The 19,698-nt window shown below is 35.0% G+C and overlaps 1 protein-coding gene across 1 annotated transcript in view; it reads right to left on the reverse strand.

Moving 5' to 3' along the window:
- Positions 1 to 19,698, reverse strand: part of LRP1B (LDL receptor related protein 1B) — a 1,620,129-nt gene that overhangs the window by 1,282,392 nt on the left and 318,039 nt on the right. The window contains exon 3 of the mRNA XM_045066491.1: positions 8,811 to 8,948. Within this exon, the coding sequence (XP_044922426.1) occupies positions 8,811 to 8,948 (138 nt within the window). The remainder of the gene's footprint in view (positions 1 to 8,810; positions 8,949 to 19,698) is intronic.

A 19,698-nucleotide genomic window follows, 5' to 3' on the forward strand; every position in this document is an offset into this window, starting at 1 on the left:
AATGAAAAACAAATCAATGTTTGATTTGACTATGAAGGGACTAATTATGGAAAGCTCCAAAGTCATCAGTCTTTTTTTTTTTTTTTTAAAGATTTTATTTATTTTTGACAGAGAGAGAGAGAAGACTACAAGCAAGGGGAGCAGCAGACAGAGGGACAGAGAGAAGCAGGCTCCTTACTGAGCAGGGAGAGCCTGATGTAGGGCTGGATCCCAGGACCCTGGGATCATGACCTGAGCAGAAGGCAGACACTTAACTGACTGAGCCACCCAGGAGCCTCGAAGTCACCAGTCTTGTAGCTATTTTTTTAATATCATTTAATATATTAAATATTCAGTTATGACAGAATTATAACACATGGAATCCAACAGAATAGGGTTTACTGTATAAATGATAACAGTGGAGCAGAGAAAAAGCAACAGAAATAGCATTTTTCTGCAATTTTGAACAGAATAGAAATTCAGAATTGAAAACATTGGCTGAAGGTGTGCAAATCTCCTGACATCGTCCTCTGTAGAATTCTGTAAAACTTCCTAGAATTCCAGATCAAGCTTAATAAATCTCAGATCTTCTAATTATTTATTGGTTATTTGTTGGAAGAGTATTGGGTTTTTTCTTTCAAAATTTAAACTTTGTCTATTGAATGACTTTAAGAAGTCTCTCATTTTTCCTTTCAGATCCTATTATGGAAGTTGATTCTTAGGCTTTTTCCCTTTCTTTTCTCTTCTCTTTTGTCACTTCTTATTGTAACTAGTGCAAATCGACTTCAAAGAGTTAAAATGAACTTCCCCAAATCCTTTCTACATCCCTTATCAAATGAAAGCACTAATTTTTCTCAGGGGGATAAAGCTAATAGTCAGATTGAGACATTTAATTCTGCAAGCTTGTTATATAGTTTTTCAGCTTGTGGTTCACTCAGCACATTTTTTTTTTCCCCTGCTCAATCAATTAATAAAACTGACAGGAAACATATAGTTAGCTCAAAAATGTTTTTCAGTTGATTTTCTACAGGCCATCTTGCTCCTTTAAAAACGGGTCAGAAAGGATGCTGAAGCATGACAATTTTATGCATTTCTCTGAGTTGATATGTTAAGGCTCAGTAGTCAAAACTGGAGAACAAAAACTCAAGGTCACAGTTTTTAAACCTTGCTCTCACACTGCTTTTCTGTGTGACTCCTGGGGATGCCAGTCAATCTCAGCTACCTGCTTTAATTCTTTACTTTATAAAGTATCAAGCTGCTTGTGTCAAAAACTAAATAATGAATTATAGGGGATTTGCCCTCACATTTGAGGTTGAGTAGAGAGCTGAGGGACAGTTTATTATAATTCATACTTTTGAATAACATTAGAACTGTCATCCATTTCTCAAAGTTAAGATACAACTAAGATGCTACTTTAGTGATTGCTAAAAATAGGATTCTGGTTGCTTAAAATAGTAAATACGCATTCCAAGTTCCTAACTTTCATTGGAAAAGGAGCTCACTTAAAATGCCTTTCCTTGTCATCTGTTTTGACTTCTACTTACATGAAAGTGATACATTAAAGAATAACATATCTCATGCCTTACTTCCCCTCTCTTTCTCTTGCATTTCAGGTAGGTCATAATGTATCCTTATTCTAATATAAACACTCCAGGTCTAATATCAGGTATTTTTTCAGGTTCTACTTCATCAATCTCTGCTTAGAACCCTATGCATCAACCTTACCAAAGAACTTAAGAGCTCTCTTGAGTGTACCATGTTTTCTTAAACACCTGTGTCTCTGTACACATAGTTCCCTCCTTTTGAAGTGGCTTCCTTTCCCACGTTTGCTTACCAAACCCTTAGAGTGAGACATGTGTCAACCATCAGCTTTCTGGGGAATTTTCTTGCATCCCCTTAAGCAGAATTAGATGCTCTTCATTTTAGTTTTCCTTAGCAATTTCTACATACCTCCATTATGACAAGTGAATTCCATGGAGGCAGAAAATAGGATTTTCTACATCCCCAGTGCTTAGGTAAATGTTTAGAATACTCTCAGCAGTCAATAAAATTTATTGAAGTGAATTAAAGAATTCAATATAGGGAAAACTTTATAGTGTTTCTTTTGGCACAGTTTGGAAAGTTCATTTTGGCCTCATATCCATTATTATTTCTTACATACAATTCTCTGTTTTCCATCATATTAGGAAGGGAACTATGAGGGAGAGATCCAGCTAAATGAGTCCCAGTGTCCATGAATATCCATGCAAATTAACTATTCCCAAATTAGTGGAACTATTAACAAGTTTCTTCTTTCAGAGATATTACTGGGGGTAGAGTTGGGTAAGCTGAGTTCTCTGGCTTTTTGTGGTATTGCACAGTCATTCTATGTAAGAGATTGGTATATTTTAGGTACAGGCATCATAGGAGTTGTTTCAAACCAAGTAGTTAATCTCTACATCAAAGCACTTGCTCCTTGTTCTACAGATACTAAGCAAACAGAATAAATACTCCACTGGGGTGTAAGTTGTGGATTTGTGGTTTTGACTTACATCTGTTTAAAACCAAAATCACCTAGAAATAGAATATAATTCAGCAGCAATTAAAGGTCCATAATGCACCAGGATTATTACCACAGAAAAGACTGGATCAAAAAATCTGGATGTAATACAAGCTAGTTTTAAACCACTGTTTGCCAAGAAGAAAGACATAGAATCTGCAATGATGTTGTAATAAAGAGCATCTTTTTTTAAGTTAGATCCTTCAGTGTTTTATCATTTTTAAGCTATTATTACTACGCTTACAGGATATTCTTTTTATATTGCAAAGTCTGTTTTCCAGTTATTCTTAAAAACGATTCTGTCTGGAGCCAGAGAACTCTAATTAATATATATTAACATTAATCAAAGATGTATATCCACTACAAAAAGATTAACTTCCAATAAACAATAAACTACTTTAGATTATCTTTTCACATGCTGGGCTATCATATAGAGCCACATTAGTTATCCTCTCCCCACCAGCAGTCAGTTCGTTTGCCAGCTGTCTTTAGAAGTCAACATATTCAAACAAACAATTGAAATCTGAACTCCAAGTCTCTTGAGCAGGATTAGTCTAGCAATCACTTCTAACAAATCAGTCTTAAGAAGTCAGATATCTGTGCGGGCACCTGGGTGGCTCAATGGGTTAAGGCCTCTGCTTTCGGCTCAGGTCATGATCCCAGGGTCTTGGGATTGAGCCCCGCATCGGGCTCTCTGCTCAGCAGGGAGCCTTCTTCCCCCTCTCTCTGTGCCTGCTTCTCTGCCTACTTGTGATCTCTCTGTCAAATAAAAATCAAATAAAATCTTAAAAAAAAAAGAAGTGAGATATCTGTGCAACAACATATTTCTAATTAAACAGAATTTATAAGTCTAAAACTCTAGAAAATTAATATACACATTTATATGTACCTATATATGGGTACGTATGTCTCTCTGTGTGTATACATTAATATGCACATACACATAGACACATACATATATTTAGAAGTGTTCAAGTACATTCAACTAATTTTCGCATAGGTGTCATTTGTCGATATAAATGTCTGTAATAGCCTTGCAAAAGGATGATACACTTGTAGAAGACTTATTCTTCATAAGAATTGTTGCTTTGCTTCAAAAAAGCATTAGGTCCTGAAATCAACCTGTGTTAAGAGTCATCGGCTTTCACTAAACTAACTCAGTTACTGAAGCTAATCATTTTGAGAGAAAATGCTTATACTTGAGATAGATTTGAGACTCTGTGATCACCTTAGCACAACTCAAGACAAAATATATATATATATATATATATATATATATATATATATATATATATATGGCAAAATCTACTTTTAAGTTGCAGGAACTTCAATAATCAAAAGTGGTCTGAGCACAGAAACCCAGGTCCTCCTGGGTAATTATAGCTGTTTGTTTTCTAGCTTTTGGCTTATTGATGTTTCAAGTAACTTGAAAACACACTGGTCAAGTTTCTTTCTCTACACGAGCTTTCAGCTTTGTGTTACCGAAAGATATACTTCCTCTAACATTGCCTGAATTGTACCTCTTCTCCATACCTTTGCCTTTGGATTCTGCATACTGAAATTCCCTTCTCTAGCATGATAAGCTGATTTTAATTTAGAAAAAGGATTGGCAATATTTTTCAATAGGAACTTTTAAAATGGGGATAGGGCAAGATTCACTGATACAATAAAGTGAATGTAAAAATAATAAAGTGCTCCAAAATGATTTGCCTTTTTCATCAGCTTCACCAACCTCTTTCTTTCCTTCCTTCCTTCCTGGTAGCTACATAAGCTAATCTTGTGTCCACCTGAAATCATTGTTGTAATGACTAACAAAATATCATCACAAGGTAAAATATTTCTTTTCTGAAAGAATGAAATAAACATTTGAACTAAAGATTAATTCTGAATACTTTATTTTTTTAAATTTTTTACTACTTTAAATTAAATTTATTACATTTAATTTTCTCAAATCAATTATTGCATCAAATTAATTGACCTGGGTTAGTTTTTGAATATTTGGAATATATATGTGATTTAAACAGAAGTTTTTTTTTTTTTTTTAAACAGAAGTTTTAAGGATTACTAATTTTCCTGTGTTAAGTTATTACAGATAATAAAGTTTGCCATTTCACTTCAGTCCATTTTGAGAAAGCTCTAATTTGTAAATTAATTCCAGGATTTTTTAGCACTTTCTCCTAAGACTTTATTTTTACCAGCAGTAATATAAAAGGAAAAAAAAAGCCACATAAATTTTTAAATATAAATCAGTATCTAAAATACATTAGAATAAATACATTAGAATTCCTAGAATCTAAAATAAATATATTAGAATAGATTGTGAGCGGGTGGAGAAAATTGTAATTTCAATTATTAGGAAAATTATATTCCAGATGGCAAGTAAAGTAAAAAAATCAAATGGAATTTTAAGAATTCTGAATATGTATTATTCAAGGAGTGATATAAAAGATACATTCGAGGTGATATATTCAAGGTGATATAAAAGAATCTTATTCTTCTCTCAGTTCCATATCAAATACACTAATTAACACATTATACACTCAGAATTATGTAGGAACAGGTTCAGGATAGAAGAGAGAAATCAGGAAAGAACAGTATGTATATTTGTGTGTGCATATTTGTATGTTTGGGTGGTGAGCTCTTCAGATGACAAGGAGTTTCATTCCCTACTCAGTTTTAGTAAACTCTTCACACAAGTTGAAAAGGACATTGGGATGCTGGGTAAACAATCACGTAGATTACATAATCATGTTTTCTTGAGACACAGAAGACAGAATCTCTTTTTTCACTAACATGAAGTGTTTCCGTATTCTTTTAATAGAGTAAAAGTGGACAATGTCACAGAAACTGTTGTTCCCTTGTACATTGAAATGTTTGATTATTTTGCACCGCAAATGTACTCTAAACAGGATTGTGAATTTTAAAAAGGGGCTTATCTTGTTCACAGCCACTTTTAATGTTAACATAATGAATCACCTTAAGAAGATCAAATTTCAAAATAATGTTTTGATACAGTTCAGTCGATCTGGTATCTATTAGTTGAGTTTGTTCACTTCTTTGCATGGCTCTGAAGATTTCTGTGGAAATATCCTATACTGAGAAGCCTTGGAATCTACAGAATGCATTTTTATTGCTCATGCAATTTAGATATAGTAATATTATTACTGATATGAAATACTATGTAGGAAGAGATGAAGTTTTCTAAAATATAATGTGGTGATTTTGAACATTCTCATTGTAAAATTTTTGCAAGCACATCCCTATATATAAGTACACCCATATACAAAAATCCATTTTTCTTTCTTCAAATAAAGCTAAATTATGGAGATTAAAATATCAGTGTTATAGAAAATCATTAATAATAGATATCTTTTCATTACCCTCACCAGGAAGAAATTGATTTTTTTCTATGGAACATTCAGAAAAACAATTCGTTGATACAAAACCATTCCCAAGACCAGAATATCACCTCCCAAATGTTAAACTTTTCTCCTTATTAATTTTCGCAAAGGATACAAATATACCACCAAATGTACTTTAGATCCTTTATTAGAAAAAAAAAAGGAGACAAAGGCATCTTTGAATCACGTCTTTGGCTTTATGTATAATTACTTAAATTGGAGTATGTGCTTAGAATGCAACAAAAAGAGAAATGGATTTAGACAGAGAAAGTGATTCAGGCAGAACTGTTCTACAAGAGAAAAGCATCTCTAAAAATCAATACAATGTTTGAATTAATCTGGTTTCTTTCTTTATTATATCTCTATAGATGAGAAATTTCTTTAGAAACGTGACAGGCTGGTGCCTAATTAACTCATCAGAAAACAAGTTTTCATTGGGTGTGGCATAAAATTAGGAGAAAGGTTGAAGATACACCCTCCAGTAAGGTGAAAAGCAAGCACAGATCCAAATATACTTCTCGTTATTTTTAAATCCACCTCAGGCCATAATAAATTACTTGGCATTTTAAAACACTTCATTTGATGAAATCTAGAAATATTTAAAAGGCTAAAATTGTTCACTCAGCCTCCTACCAAAAAAAAGGAAAAGAAAAAGTTTGTCACTAGTGATAAAGATATGAAAGTTGGAACAGTTAGAAATCTGAATTAGAACAGGAAGAAAGATCGAACCATAAACAATTATATATGTTAAATGTATTTCAGTCTGAAGTATACACTGAGTTTTTAAAAGTTCAAGATAAATCTAGTACCATTTTATTTTTATTCCAATACTTTGTATTTATATGAATCCCGTGTTTTACTATTAACATATTCCTTCACCTATTAGGTCACAACTCTAAATTTTACTAGAGAACTCTGATATATTTTCGTATGATTCACAGCACTGAAATATGTTTGAGATATTCTAATTTGTGTAACCACTTCCGAGGAAGTTTTTGGCAATGTGATAATTTCACTCTTTTAGAAGCTCAGTCACACATCTATCCAAAAACTTTTTTTCCTTAATGTAATAAGAAGCCTGAATTATAACTGAAGTGGGTAGAATTAGGCTCTAGAAAAGATAATTTCTGAAAAGAAAATTAAACTCTTTGACTCCTATCACTTTATAATTCCATACTTTACCGTTTTTCTGTTAATATCCTTCTTTTAAGTATCCAATTATACAAAAAGAATACATGTTAAAGGTCTTTAAATAAAAAAAAAATCTTATTAATTATTATTACACATGTATTCATAACTAAAACTGAAAATCTTTTGGCTCGTTTTGTGACCCCGACAGAATTCAGGCTAAGAAACAAAACTCAGCCAAAGAAGGAAACGCTCTAACTTCTCAGACTGAATCTGTCCACAGAACCAGAGATAGTCTTTTCTGAAAAAGGGAAAGACCCAGTGGCCCAGATGATCTATGGTCTCTCAATAGCCTTACCACCTTGGACTACCTTTCTAAGATTTACTCTTTTTTCCAGTGTATCTCTCTGGTATTGAATCCAGTTACTGCATTCAGCCCTGTGGTAGGCAGCTGGAAGCCAGTAAGCCCTGACAGGACCCCAGACAGGTTTTGTTTGTCTGTACATGGTTGGCCATACAATGTTTTAAAAAGAAGTAGCTTACATTGAACGATGTAAACACATACAGATATGGAGCTGCTTCTGAAAAACTGGAACTTTAGGTAACCTGTGATCTGTTTGCACATGGCAGCAGTTAGTTTGTGTGAATCTGGTCAGAGACCAGACATGTATCTCCAGTTTTCTATACTTTTCTATTCCTTATTGTCTTATTGACCTCAACACAAAGGACAGGTTACTCACTCTTTAACTGCTCAGCTTCAATAAATACCCTTTGTGTTATACTCAGCTGGTGGGAATTTGACTGAGAGACTTTTGATTCAGTGGTTTCTTTCTGGGCTTTATCTTGGAGCCAAATTTACTTGACTGATACCCCGATTCTGTTTCCAGATTTGGGTCCTTACCTCAATCCTCAACTTTTTCTTTTTTCTTTTTTTGGCTTCATACTTCATTTCCTCTCTCCAACCAGTTTTATTAGAATGTTTCATATTCTGGTTAACCTTTTGTTAACTTCTAGATTTTAATTATTTCTCCCTACCTTCCTTAATATGTAGGTAAAAACATGACCACTATAGAACATAGATGTTGCTTTTTTAAAAAGAAAGAAAATTATAGGAAAGTAACATTAATTATAGGAAAATTCTAATTATAAAAAATTATATGTTTATAAAAATAAAAAAATTAAAAAAAAAAAAATTATAAAATTATAGGAAAGTATAGGAAGTAACATTAAGGAAAAATTCCTGGTAATACCTCATACTAAAATATTTTGTTGCAGAGGTTTTACTTCAAATATTCTTTGTTTAAGTAAAGGTTTAGAGACACTGTATGGTATTAATAAATTTAATAAATTTATGACACTGTATGGTATTAATCTCCTATGACAAAGACTTTTCATTTGTCTTTTCCTCAAGAGTACTGTTTTCTATGAAATATGTAATTGTTTCAGAGTCCAGTGTCAAAGTCCAAATGTATTTCTTTTTCTTTTTTTTTTTTTTTTTAATTTTTTATTTTTTATAAACATATATTTTTATCCCCAGGGGTACAAACCATAAGTGTATTTCTTTTTCTAATGGCATTTTTCAATAAAGCACAACAAGTTACAGGTTTGAAATGCGTATTGATTATCTCTGGCAATAAAATTCTTGCTTTCTCAATAACTGATACGGTTATGGTTGAAAGAAAAGGCAGGTTATAGGTTCTTGAACTTCCTTGAACTGTGAATAATTTAATAGTGTGGTTGGATTGTTCCACAAACAGACTCACCCTGACAATGTAGTCCTTCATCATACCCATCTGAGCAGTCCAAGACACCGTTGCACAGTTGGGATAAATGAACACATTTGTTGGTACCAAGGCAAGCAATGTGATTCAAGGGGCACTTGATTTCTACCTCTTCAGGACCTGAAAAACAAAAATGTAAAAATGGGTTAGTTTGGCTTTTAATACTAAAACCATTAAGCACAAGAAATTACCAGCCTTAATTTATAAGACAAAACTATAGAAAATAACTACCAGAAGGCAGCTCTGACTCTCAGGGATGTCCAAATTAGCCCACGTGGTTAAAAAGCTATTTTTTTAAAAACTGCATAGCATATAAAATAGCATGTATTTGGCGGTGTCTGGGTGGCTCAGTGGGTTAAAGCCTCTGCCTTTGGCTCAGAGTCCTGGGATCCAGCCCTGCATCGGGCCCTCTGCTCAGCAGAGAGCCTCCTTCCTCCTCTCTCTCTGCCTGCTTCCGTGCCTACTTGTGATCTGTTGCTCTCTGTGTTAAATAAAATAAATAAAATCTTTAAAAAAAAAAAAGTATGTGTTTTTTCCAAACAATACAAATAATACATTAAAGACACGAATATTCTTTTCAAACTTTAAGTGGCATAGACTTAAAATCTGATGGCTGCTTTGCATCATTGATTTACCTCTTATCTTTAAATTAAGTGGGCCAGGTACTTAAACACTGTACATCTCAATTTCCTCAACTGGGAAACATGGAGAGTTCCAACTCCTTGGCAAAGCTCTTGTTAGAATTGAATCCAGTAACAAGAACAAAAAGGTTTTAGTGGAATTTAAATGAAGCTCTGTCAATCTAAAATTATTTCATTTTTATTAAGAATAGCTAGTTATATACTTATTTACTTTATTATAAGTAAATAAATATATATGCATTTATATGTATATAACAGCTAGTTATATACTTACTTACATATGGACTTTTTTGTTTAAAAAAAATCTTTACTGAGCAATTACAATACAACTGAATTTACTTAGGAGTGGAGAGGCAATGATGAACAAAGAATACTCGTTGAGTTCTCCTGCTGATGATAGATATACTTAGGTTGGAATACCAAGTCTTCTGAAGCTCACCAATTCTGAACTCTCATCCAACATCCAAATTGTACACTGCTATATCTAAAGTTCAGGTTGTTTATTCCCATATCTTATCTACACTTCTTCGATAGGCACTCTCCAAATTTGCCATGCCGTGATTCTTAATCTTGCCCAGCTCTCCTAAGTCCAAGTGCAGTCATGCCATATGACTACAATCGAATGTTAATCTGACACTGATTACTACAAGAGCCCAGATTCTATAGTCAGGCACACTTAGAATTTAATCACAGCAATGTTAATACCCATAGGACATTAATTTATTAAAGCAGCTAAGCATTAATTTTCTCATGTATAAATAAAACTATCAACTGAGTTTACTTTGTAGGCTTGTTGTGAATGTCAAAAGTTATTGATGGCAAAGCACTGAAGTTTATGAGCTTTTTTGTGAGATGTGGGCTCAGAATAGGAATTCAACATGTGTTAATTATGTAAATAAATGCAGCAGAGTGGACTTGTTAACAGACTCTGGAGCCAGTTTCTTGGTCTCATCACTTATAAACAATAAGTTGAAAAAATTATGTACCTTTTCTGTGCTTCATCAGGTTGTTGTAGGGATTGTATCAAAAGCTTTTAGCATCTTTCCCAACATCTTTAGCATCTTTCCTTTTTTTTTTTTTTTAAGAGTTTATTTATTTATTTGAAAGAGAGCAATTGAGAGAGCACAAGTAGGGTGTAGGGGGAAGGGGAAGGAGAAACAAACTCACAACTGAGCAGGGAGTGCAAGGTGAGACTTGATTCTGGAACTCCAGGATCATGACCTGAGCCACAGCAAGACGTTTAACTAACTGAGCCACCCAGGCACCGCTGCCTTTTCATAAACACTTAAATTACATAACATCCTTTTATATCTTAAGATTCCTCTCCCCACAAAGCCAGACTTGCCAAAAGTAAGATACATTTTGAAATATCTTCTCAAAATGAGTGATGGGTATATGTGATTTTGTTGGATGCTAAAACAGCTTTCAACATTTTGTATCTGGGGGATATAAATACATTGTTATGATAGAGCTTCAATAGATGAAGTACTGGCTAATTGGTTTCCTGGTATTTTTTTTCATGTATATTTATACAGTTACTGACATACAAGTTTATTATTTTTGTCTAATGCCCATCCCTCCAAATCCACAACTCATTTTATTGTAACATGTCTCTGTAACTTGAATATCAATATATTTTAAAACATACATTGTATATAAATATATATATATATAAATATGCGTATATAATACAAATATAGAAAATATATATAATACAAATATACAAATTTAAATCCAACTCATAGGAATAAAAGTAAGTGAAACTCTTTTCACTGAGAGTTTCTTATATTAAATCTTTTATTTATAAGATTAACATAAATTCACTTTAAAAAATTAAATTCAAAAATGTAAATTAGTCGGGCGCCTGGGTGGCTCAGTGGGTTAAGCTGCTGCCTTCGGCTCAGGTCATGATCTCAGGGTCCTGGGATCGAGTCCCGCATCTGGCTCTCTGCTCAGCAGGGAGCCTGCTTCCTCCTCCTCTCTCTCTCTCTCTCTGCCTGCCTCTCTGCCTGCTTGTGATCTCTCTCTGTCAAATAAATAAATAAAATCTTTAAAAATATATATATATAAATTAGTTTTGAAAAGCTATAAATTTCTATGACCAAGAGTCACAATGCAGTTCTTTTTAAAATTAATTGGCTGATTCTTAGAAATTTGAGAATATATATCCTTGCATGAATGTCAAAGTAGTGTTTAGACCAGATATATTTAGAGCTCTCCATAAAAATTCCAAAAATAGCCCACAGAAAGAACACTTCAAACCTGGGAGCCTAGAAATTTTACAGAGGCCAAAGATGACTCACTAGTCTTTTTAAAAGCAAGTTTTTTGTTTGTTTGTTTGTTTTAAGTAATATATGTGTTGGTTCAAATCAAAATTTTGGGGGTTTTTTGGGTTTTTTGTTTTGCTTTGTTTTGTTTTTACATCCTTAAGATTGTCAGGTCACTGATTAACATGATAGAGGGAGTGAAATGCACATCTGGAATTCACGAAACTAATTTTGAGAAACAGACAAAAGATGTTGGAATTTCTCAGAAGCAGTATACAAAATTAGTAGATTCTTCCTAGTGGTAACATGTAGGGATAAAAAAAAAATTTGTTTGGATGAAAGAAAGAGCTAAGTAGTTTCTTCATAGACTAGAGACTATCGTTTTCCTCACCTTTAATATACTCTATTCTTGACTTCCATCACTGCTGGGTAACTGATAAGATAGCTGGCACATGGCTTGAAGGATTTTACCTAAACCAGTCCTTCCCAAATCATCATATTAAAGCACATTAAAGCAATGATAATATTTTCAAATTACACAAAAGTAAAGAGCATAAGTTATTTATAGAGATTACCCCAGGCCTTGGGAATTAACCTCAAAATTGAGGGTATCAGCATCTCAAACCCTTTTGACCAGTACTGGGATACTTCAGTTGGAAAATGCTAACTTCAGTATTTTGTCATTGTCTTTCTGGAAGATGGGGGCAGTTTAAGAAACATCAATGTTCTTAACTGAAATTATCCCAGGAACCAGGCAATATGGGTATTCAGTATATGGTTGCTTTGAGAAATAATCCATCCTTGATTCCCAAGGATCATTTGTGTGGTAAAGGTATGCTTAATCTATGAGGCTCCTTTAGTCTACCTTGTAAATGAAGAAAAGACTCAACCAGATCACCAATTCTAACCAATGATCTGTGTGACAGGGAGAAGATTGTGATCATTGAGATGACACGAATTCCTAAGACTATGTCAATGTGGCAAAAAATGATTCCTCTCATGAAAACCCTGGGCGTTCAAGACATTTCACAACCAGAAGCCATAATCTGGACCTAGCAAGCAACAGGGTCAGAAGCTACCTGAAATAATTGGAATTATCTCTTCAGTTACTGAAACGTTAGGATTTGGGGGACCTGAGAGAAGGACCGGGGTGACAGGGAAGCACATGAGGAATTTCATAATAGTACAAACACATTTCTTAGATTATCACTTCAGTTTTCAGTAATGCATAGTCAGAACACTTCCAGTCTCTCAAATCTAATTTTAGGTGACCTGAACAAGGTAGCAGAATTTAAAATGTAGTAATTAATTATAAGAAAGAGAAGCTCTATCATTAGAAGGACTTAAAAGAGATAAACACAGGAAAATAGTATTCATGTTTTTAAATTTTTATAAGCCTTATCCAGTGAGTTGAAATAGGCTTCATTTTTTAAACTGAACCACATTTTACAAACAAGTTTTCTAGGATAATGCAAGGGCAATGTGACTCATCTTTTTGTTTTTGAAAGTCTAGTTTATTTATATATATAAACATCTTACTCTGTTCAATAAAAAATGGTTAAAGAGATATTAAGCCTGATCAAATGTCTTTTCTGACTAAAGATAATTGTGATAGCACATTTTGGGGAAGGATGAAGATTTTTCTTCTATAATGGTAGATACCATCATTTATCAACACTTGTCATTGTTTCATCATATCTCAGCAGGACAAGCATCAATCCTCCCCTCAAAGCAAATATCCCCACCTTACACTCTATCACAGCCCACTTTCTGAGTTTTGTCCTATCAAGATTTGCTGTTTGTTTTTATTTCCCATTTCTGTCTATCCAATGGTTCTAAATCTCTGTCTATAATCTCATTCAGTTTTCTTAGCCTCCACTCAAGAATAAAGTCACTTTTGCTGATTGAACTTTCCTGCAAATAACACCCTTTCTTTCCTATTTTTTTTAAACTGTTAAATTTCTCCAAAATAGAGACCGCACCTGCTGTATTCCCGCTCCCTTCTCACTCCCACCTCTGCTCCTATCGCTGTTGAGGTGCTTTTGGCCAACGTCTCCGTGATCCCACTCATAGGGAAGCCAGAGGAAAAGAGTATCTTTCAAAAGCTGACCAGAGTTCCTCTCGTAGACACACTTTCTGCCATTATTTCTCATGCTTTTTATTATTATTGTTGTTGTTGTTATTTATGCAGTTCCATGAGGACACCTGGATGCATTTCAACAGGCTCTTGGATCAACTTTCCCCTATCTTTGCCTGAAAAACACAAACACGCTGTACACTGCCTGACTCAATATACAATTGCTGAATGTATATTGAGTGCATTTTAACTCCTGGCTAATTTCCACTTTCTTCTATGTGCAAGGAGTTAACTTTTCCAACCATCAATATGTTCTCAAAATAGGTTTTATAAATATCACTTTCACCCAACAACTACTCTCAGAATCACAACCATTCTCAGTTGCTGCCCACAACAAAACCAAACTCTGTGGTCTGGTTTCATCATATAATTGAAACTCAATTAACATTATTTACAAGTTATTTTCAGTACTTGCAGTAAACTTCCTTCAGAGTCATCTTTCACGTCTGTAAAATAATCTAAAATAGTCCCACTTCTGGAATTTTCTGTATGCAGTATCACCACCTGGAAAGTAAACCTCTCTTTTTTACCCAAAAAATCCTTCAAGTCCAAACTCTGGTTTCTCCATCAAATTTTCTTCGTGAAAAATAACATGGCATACTTGGGAAGTTATTAAGTTTAAAGACCAAACCCATGATTTAGAGTTTTTATCTGCCATTTATAAATTACCTCAACTTGAATTAAGAGTTGAACTTCAGTGAAATACTTCCTTCACATTTGAAAAATGGGGATAATAATAGTGTCTACCTCATGTGATCATTATAACAAGCAAATGAAATCACCATTTGGGAACACTATACAACCCAAGAGGGTTTTTTGTTTTTGTTTTTATTTCTGTTTTTGTTGTTTTTTGTGGGTGTCACTGATCCCACAATATATATGAACTCATACATTGTTTATTTTATCACTTTTTTTTTACAATATAGTTTTTTTTATAATATAATTTCTGTGTGCAGTTTATGAACTGTATTGATATATGAAGTTTCACTCAGATTTCATGAGGCATGAGCCTTTTATTCTATTTATTTATTTATTTGTGTTTTATTCCCACCTCACATATAAAATGGTATGTAGAAACAGAAACATATTGATTACTAGTTGATATGAAAATCAAATAAAAACTGGCTATATAAAGCCATCACCAAAAAACACAAGATGCCTTTAAAATTCAAAAATTAAAAATTATGTACCTTTGGGTTTTATTGAATTATATCTGTCTACTTACTTAGATGACTGAGGTTGGATTATCTTGTGAGGAATTATTTGGAGCTCAACTTCTAGCAAAGCCAAATGTTGATTTAAAAATATATACATGTGGAAGAGAGGCAAGATGGTGGAGAAGTTGGAAACCCTGCTTAAACTGGTCCTAAAAGTGAGCTAAATATCTACCAGAACACTCTCAAAATCCATGAAATCAGCCTGAGATATAACATTATACACTCTGGATCTTTACAGGGCAGAAGATATCGGTGGAGAGGTAAAGCAGAGTGGGAATGCTTGGACTGTTACCAGAAGATAAACAGAAGGGGGAGGGAGTCACCAAAAACAACCATTAGAAAGTAATACCCCAATATGAAAGTGCCCTCTGATTAGGGATGAGGATTAACTTGGAGACTGGTTAAAAGCACTCAAAAAGAGCAAAAGATCTTAAGGGCAATTGGTGGTCACAGTCATGGGCCCAAGCCCATGGTCCTAGGACAGTTACCGCTAGTGATCACCCATGCCAGAGAGAGCGCAGTGTCAGGGGGAGGGGAGTTTCAGTCCATGGTCCCTGAGCCCACAGCTTTCCGCTGCTTGTACCACTGCTGAGGCTGGGCACACTTCTGCCAGCACCTGAGAGAGCCCGGTGTGGGCACCATCCTGCGGTCTCTGGACCAGCAGACTTCCGTGACCTCTACAGCACTCTGAATACACCCAGCCCATGCCTGAGAGAACCCGGTGCAGTCTTCAGTCAGGGTCCCTCAGCCCACAGCCTTCCACGACTTGTGCATCTCCCGGGTGTGAGCACAGCCAGCATGGACATGAATCCTAGACAGCAGTCCTGGCAACAGCAGCCACCCAGGTTCGGGCTCACCTGGATGAATACTGCTCACAGTTTTAGTGGTATGGGGGTGCAGAAACAAGTGGTGACCTCAGGCGACCACTGATATGGTGGCTGGGGGTATGCACCATCTGTGGGAAGTTGTGCTCTTCAGTGGAGTTTGCAGAAGGGCAGTCTGTGTGTTCTGGACCACCCAGAGCATAGCAGAATGAGGGTTCTCTCTGAGGTGGAGGTCTGGGTGCGGACAGTTTATTTTCCATTAAACCTCCCAAAAGCCACAAAAAGTCGTGAAAGAACAAAAACCTCCAGAGAATAAAAGCTAAAAAAAATGGTTTCCATTGAGCCCAGTCCCTTGATAGTGTACAGGGCAACTCAGCCCAAGCAGAACTAACTGAAAAACAATGCAGCAGACTCCTCCCCCAGAAGACAAGCCAAAAGAACAAGAGGACAACCACCACAGGTCCCCATAAAACTAAAACCCTAACATCAGACAAAAACAATATTTTAAGCTCCTGGTATTGCCCCCACACCTGTATATTTCATAGACACAACTTTTCTTCCTTTTTTTTTTTTTTAATTCATTCTCTTGATTCTTATTCTTTTGATTTTTTTAACCTACTTACCATTACAACTAGAGGTTTAATGCAACATATTCCATAATAACTTTTTAAACTTGAACTTTTTCCATATACCAGTATTTTTTTTTCTTTTTTTTTCTTTTTCTTAATATACATATAAATATTAAGCTTCAAGCTGAATATATCATTCATGATCTAGGCATGGTTTTTTTTTCTTATTTAATATATATAAACCAGTTTTAATTTCCCTGTATCTCTGGAAAGTTGAGTCCTTTAACAAAGATAACAAGATTCACCCAGGAAGAACTGAAATAACCTTCCTCACCCATACTGAGAGTTTATAACCAACTTTGTATCTTATTCTTCTGTTAGTGTTTCTGTGTATTTGTTTTTGTTTTTGTTTTTGTTTTTGTAATATACAAATCTTATTCTTAGGGTTCATTTGGCTGGGTTTTTCTTTTTTTCTTTCTTTCTTTTTTTTTTTTTTTGTCTTTCACTTTACAGTAAGTCTTTTTGTTTGTTTTTGTTTATGTACCTTATAAATCTTACTTTGGGGCTCATTTTGGCTGGGTTTTCCCTTTTTCTCTCTCTTTTTATTTCTTTTTTTTTCTTTTTTCTTCCTTTTTTGGTGGTAATTCTGATTGTTCTGAAACTTTCCAGGGTGTACTTGCCTCGATCATGGTTGATATATTCCCTCAACCACCTCTCACCGGAACTACTAGGAGGAGGAACACTCAACAGAGGAAAAATTCAGAGACTGTGCCCTTTGTCACAGAACTATTGAATATGGACATAAACAGTATGTTGGAAAGGGAATTCAGGGTAACAATTATCCAGACAATGGCTAGGTTGGAGAAGACCATTAGTGGCAACATAGAAACTTGAGTGAGTTGGGGAAATCAGAGGGGGAGACAACCATGAAAGACTGTGGACTCTGAGAAACAAACTGGGGATTTTGAAGGGGCGGTAGGGGGTTGGATGAACCTGGTGGTGGGTATTATGGAGGGCACATACTGCATGGAGCACTGGGTGTGGTGCATAAACAATGAATTTTGGAACACTGAAAAAAAGTCAAATACATTTTTTTTAATAAAACACACACACAGACAGACACACACATAGAAATTATAAGGGCGGAAGTGAGGGCTGATTTGGCAGTACTAAAAAATGCTATCAGTGAGATCCAATCTAATCTAAATACTATAATAGCTAAGGTAACTGCGGCAGAAGATTGAATTAGTGATTTAAAAGACAAACTGATAGAAAAGAAGGATCAGGAAGAGGCCTGGGAAAAACAGCTTAGAAAATGTGAAAACAGAAAGGGAAATAAATGGTGCCATGAGACATTCCACCATCAGAATTATTGAGATCCCTGAGGGGGTGGTGAAAGAGAGAAGACTAGAAGATATAGTTGAACAAATTCTGAATAAAAATTTTCCTAATATGGGAAATGGAACAAGTGTTCCTGTCCTAGGGGCAGAAATGACACCCCCCCAAGGTCAATGAGTCTAGAAAGACCTCCAGACACTTAATTGTGAAATTCATGAGTCATAAAATTTTAGACAAGAGGTCTTAAGGGCAGCTAGGGGGAAGAGATTCCTTATGTACAGAGGAAGGACCATCAGAATAATGTCAGACCTGTCCACAGAAACCTAGCAAGCCAGAAAGGCTGGCAAGACATATTCAGGGCATTAAATGCTAAGAATATGCAGCCAAGAATACTTTATCCAGCATGGCTGACATTCAAAATGGATGGACAGATAAAGAGCTTCCAAGACCAGCAAGGTTTGAAAGAGTATGTGACCACCAAGCTGGCAATACAAGAAATAGTAAGGGGGTTCTATAAAAGAAGAAAGTACCCAAGAGTGACAGAGAATAGAAATTTATAGAGACAATCTACAAGAACAAGGACTTCTCAGGCAACATGATGTCAATAAAAATTTATCTTTCAATGATCACTCTCAATGTTACCAGGCTAAATGCTCCCATAAAACAGCAAAAGTGATGCAGACTGGATAAAAGGACAGGACTTATCCATACGCTGTCTACAAGAGACACATTAGGAACCTAAAGATACATCTAGACTGAAAGTAAAGGGATGGAGAATCATCTTTCATCCCAATGGGCCTCAAAAGAAAGCTGGGGTAACAATTCATATATCAGATAAATTAGATTAAAAACTAAAGGCTGTAGTCAGAGATACAGAAGAATAGTACATCATTCTTTTTTTTTTTTTAAAGTTACTATTTCTTCATTTTCTTTTTTTTTTTTTAAAGATTTTATTTATTTATCAGAGAGAGAGAGGGGGAGAGAGTGAGCACAGGTAGACAGAATGGCAGGCAGAGGCAGAGGGAGAAGCAGGCTCCCTGCTGAGCAAGGAGCCCGATGTGGGACTCGATCCCAGGACGCTGGGATCATGACCTGAGCCGAAGGCAGCTGCTTAACCAACTGAGCCACCCAGGCGTCCCTAGTACATCATTCTTAAAGGATCTTTCCACCAAGAATATCTAATAATTGTAAATATTTATGCCCCCAAGATGGGAGCAGTCAACTACATAGCCAATTGTTAATCAAAATAAAGAGTCATATTGATATCAACATATTAATTGTAGGGAATCTCAACACTCTCAGTAATAGACATATCATGTAAACAGAAAATCAAAACAGAAACAAGAGCTTTGAATGACATATTGGACCAAATGGACCTCATAGATATATACAGAACATTCCACCCTAAAACAACAGAATACTCATTCTTCTCAAGAGCACATGGAACTTTCTCCAGAATAGACCACATACAGAATAGACCACAACAACAGATTAAGCCAACCCCATGCAAAAGAAGGAAAATAATTAATATTAGAGAAGAGGTTAATGAGTTAGAAACTAGAGATATAGTAGAACACATCAATGAAACTAGAAGCTGGTTCTTTGAAAGAATTAATAAGTTCGATAAACCACTGGCCAAACTAATCCAAAAGAAAAGAGAGAGGACCCAAACTATAAAATTATAAAAGAAAGGGGAGAGATCATGACTAACACCAGGGAAATAAAAACAATCATCAGAAACCATTATCAACAACTATATGCCAATAAGTTGAGCAAACTAGAAGAAATGGTTGCATTCCTGGAAACCTATAAACTTCCAAGACTGGAATAGTAAGAAATTGACAACCTGAATAGGCCAACTTCTAGAATGAGATTGA

This window comes from Mustela putorius, unplaced genomic scaffold (assembly GCF_011764305.1).
Source record: "Mustela putorius furo isolate JIRA1106 unplaced genomic scaffold, ASM1176430v1.1 tig00003867_pilon_pilon_pilon, whole genome shotgun sequence".
Classification (NCBI taxonomy): domain Eukaryota; kingdom Metazoa; phylum Chordata; class Mammalia; order Carnivora; family Mustelidae; genus Mustela; species Mustela putorius.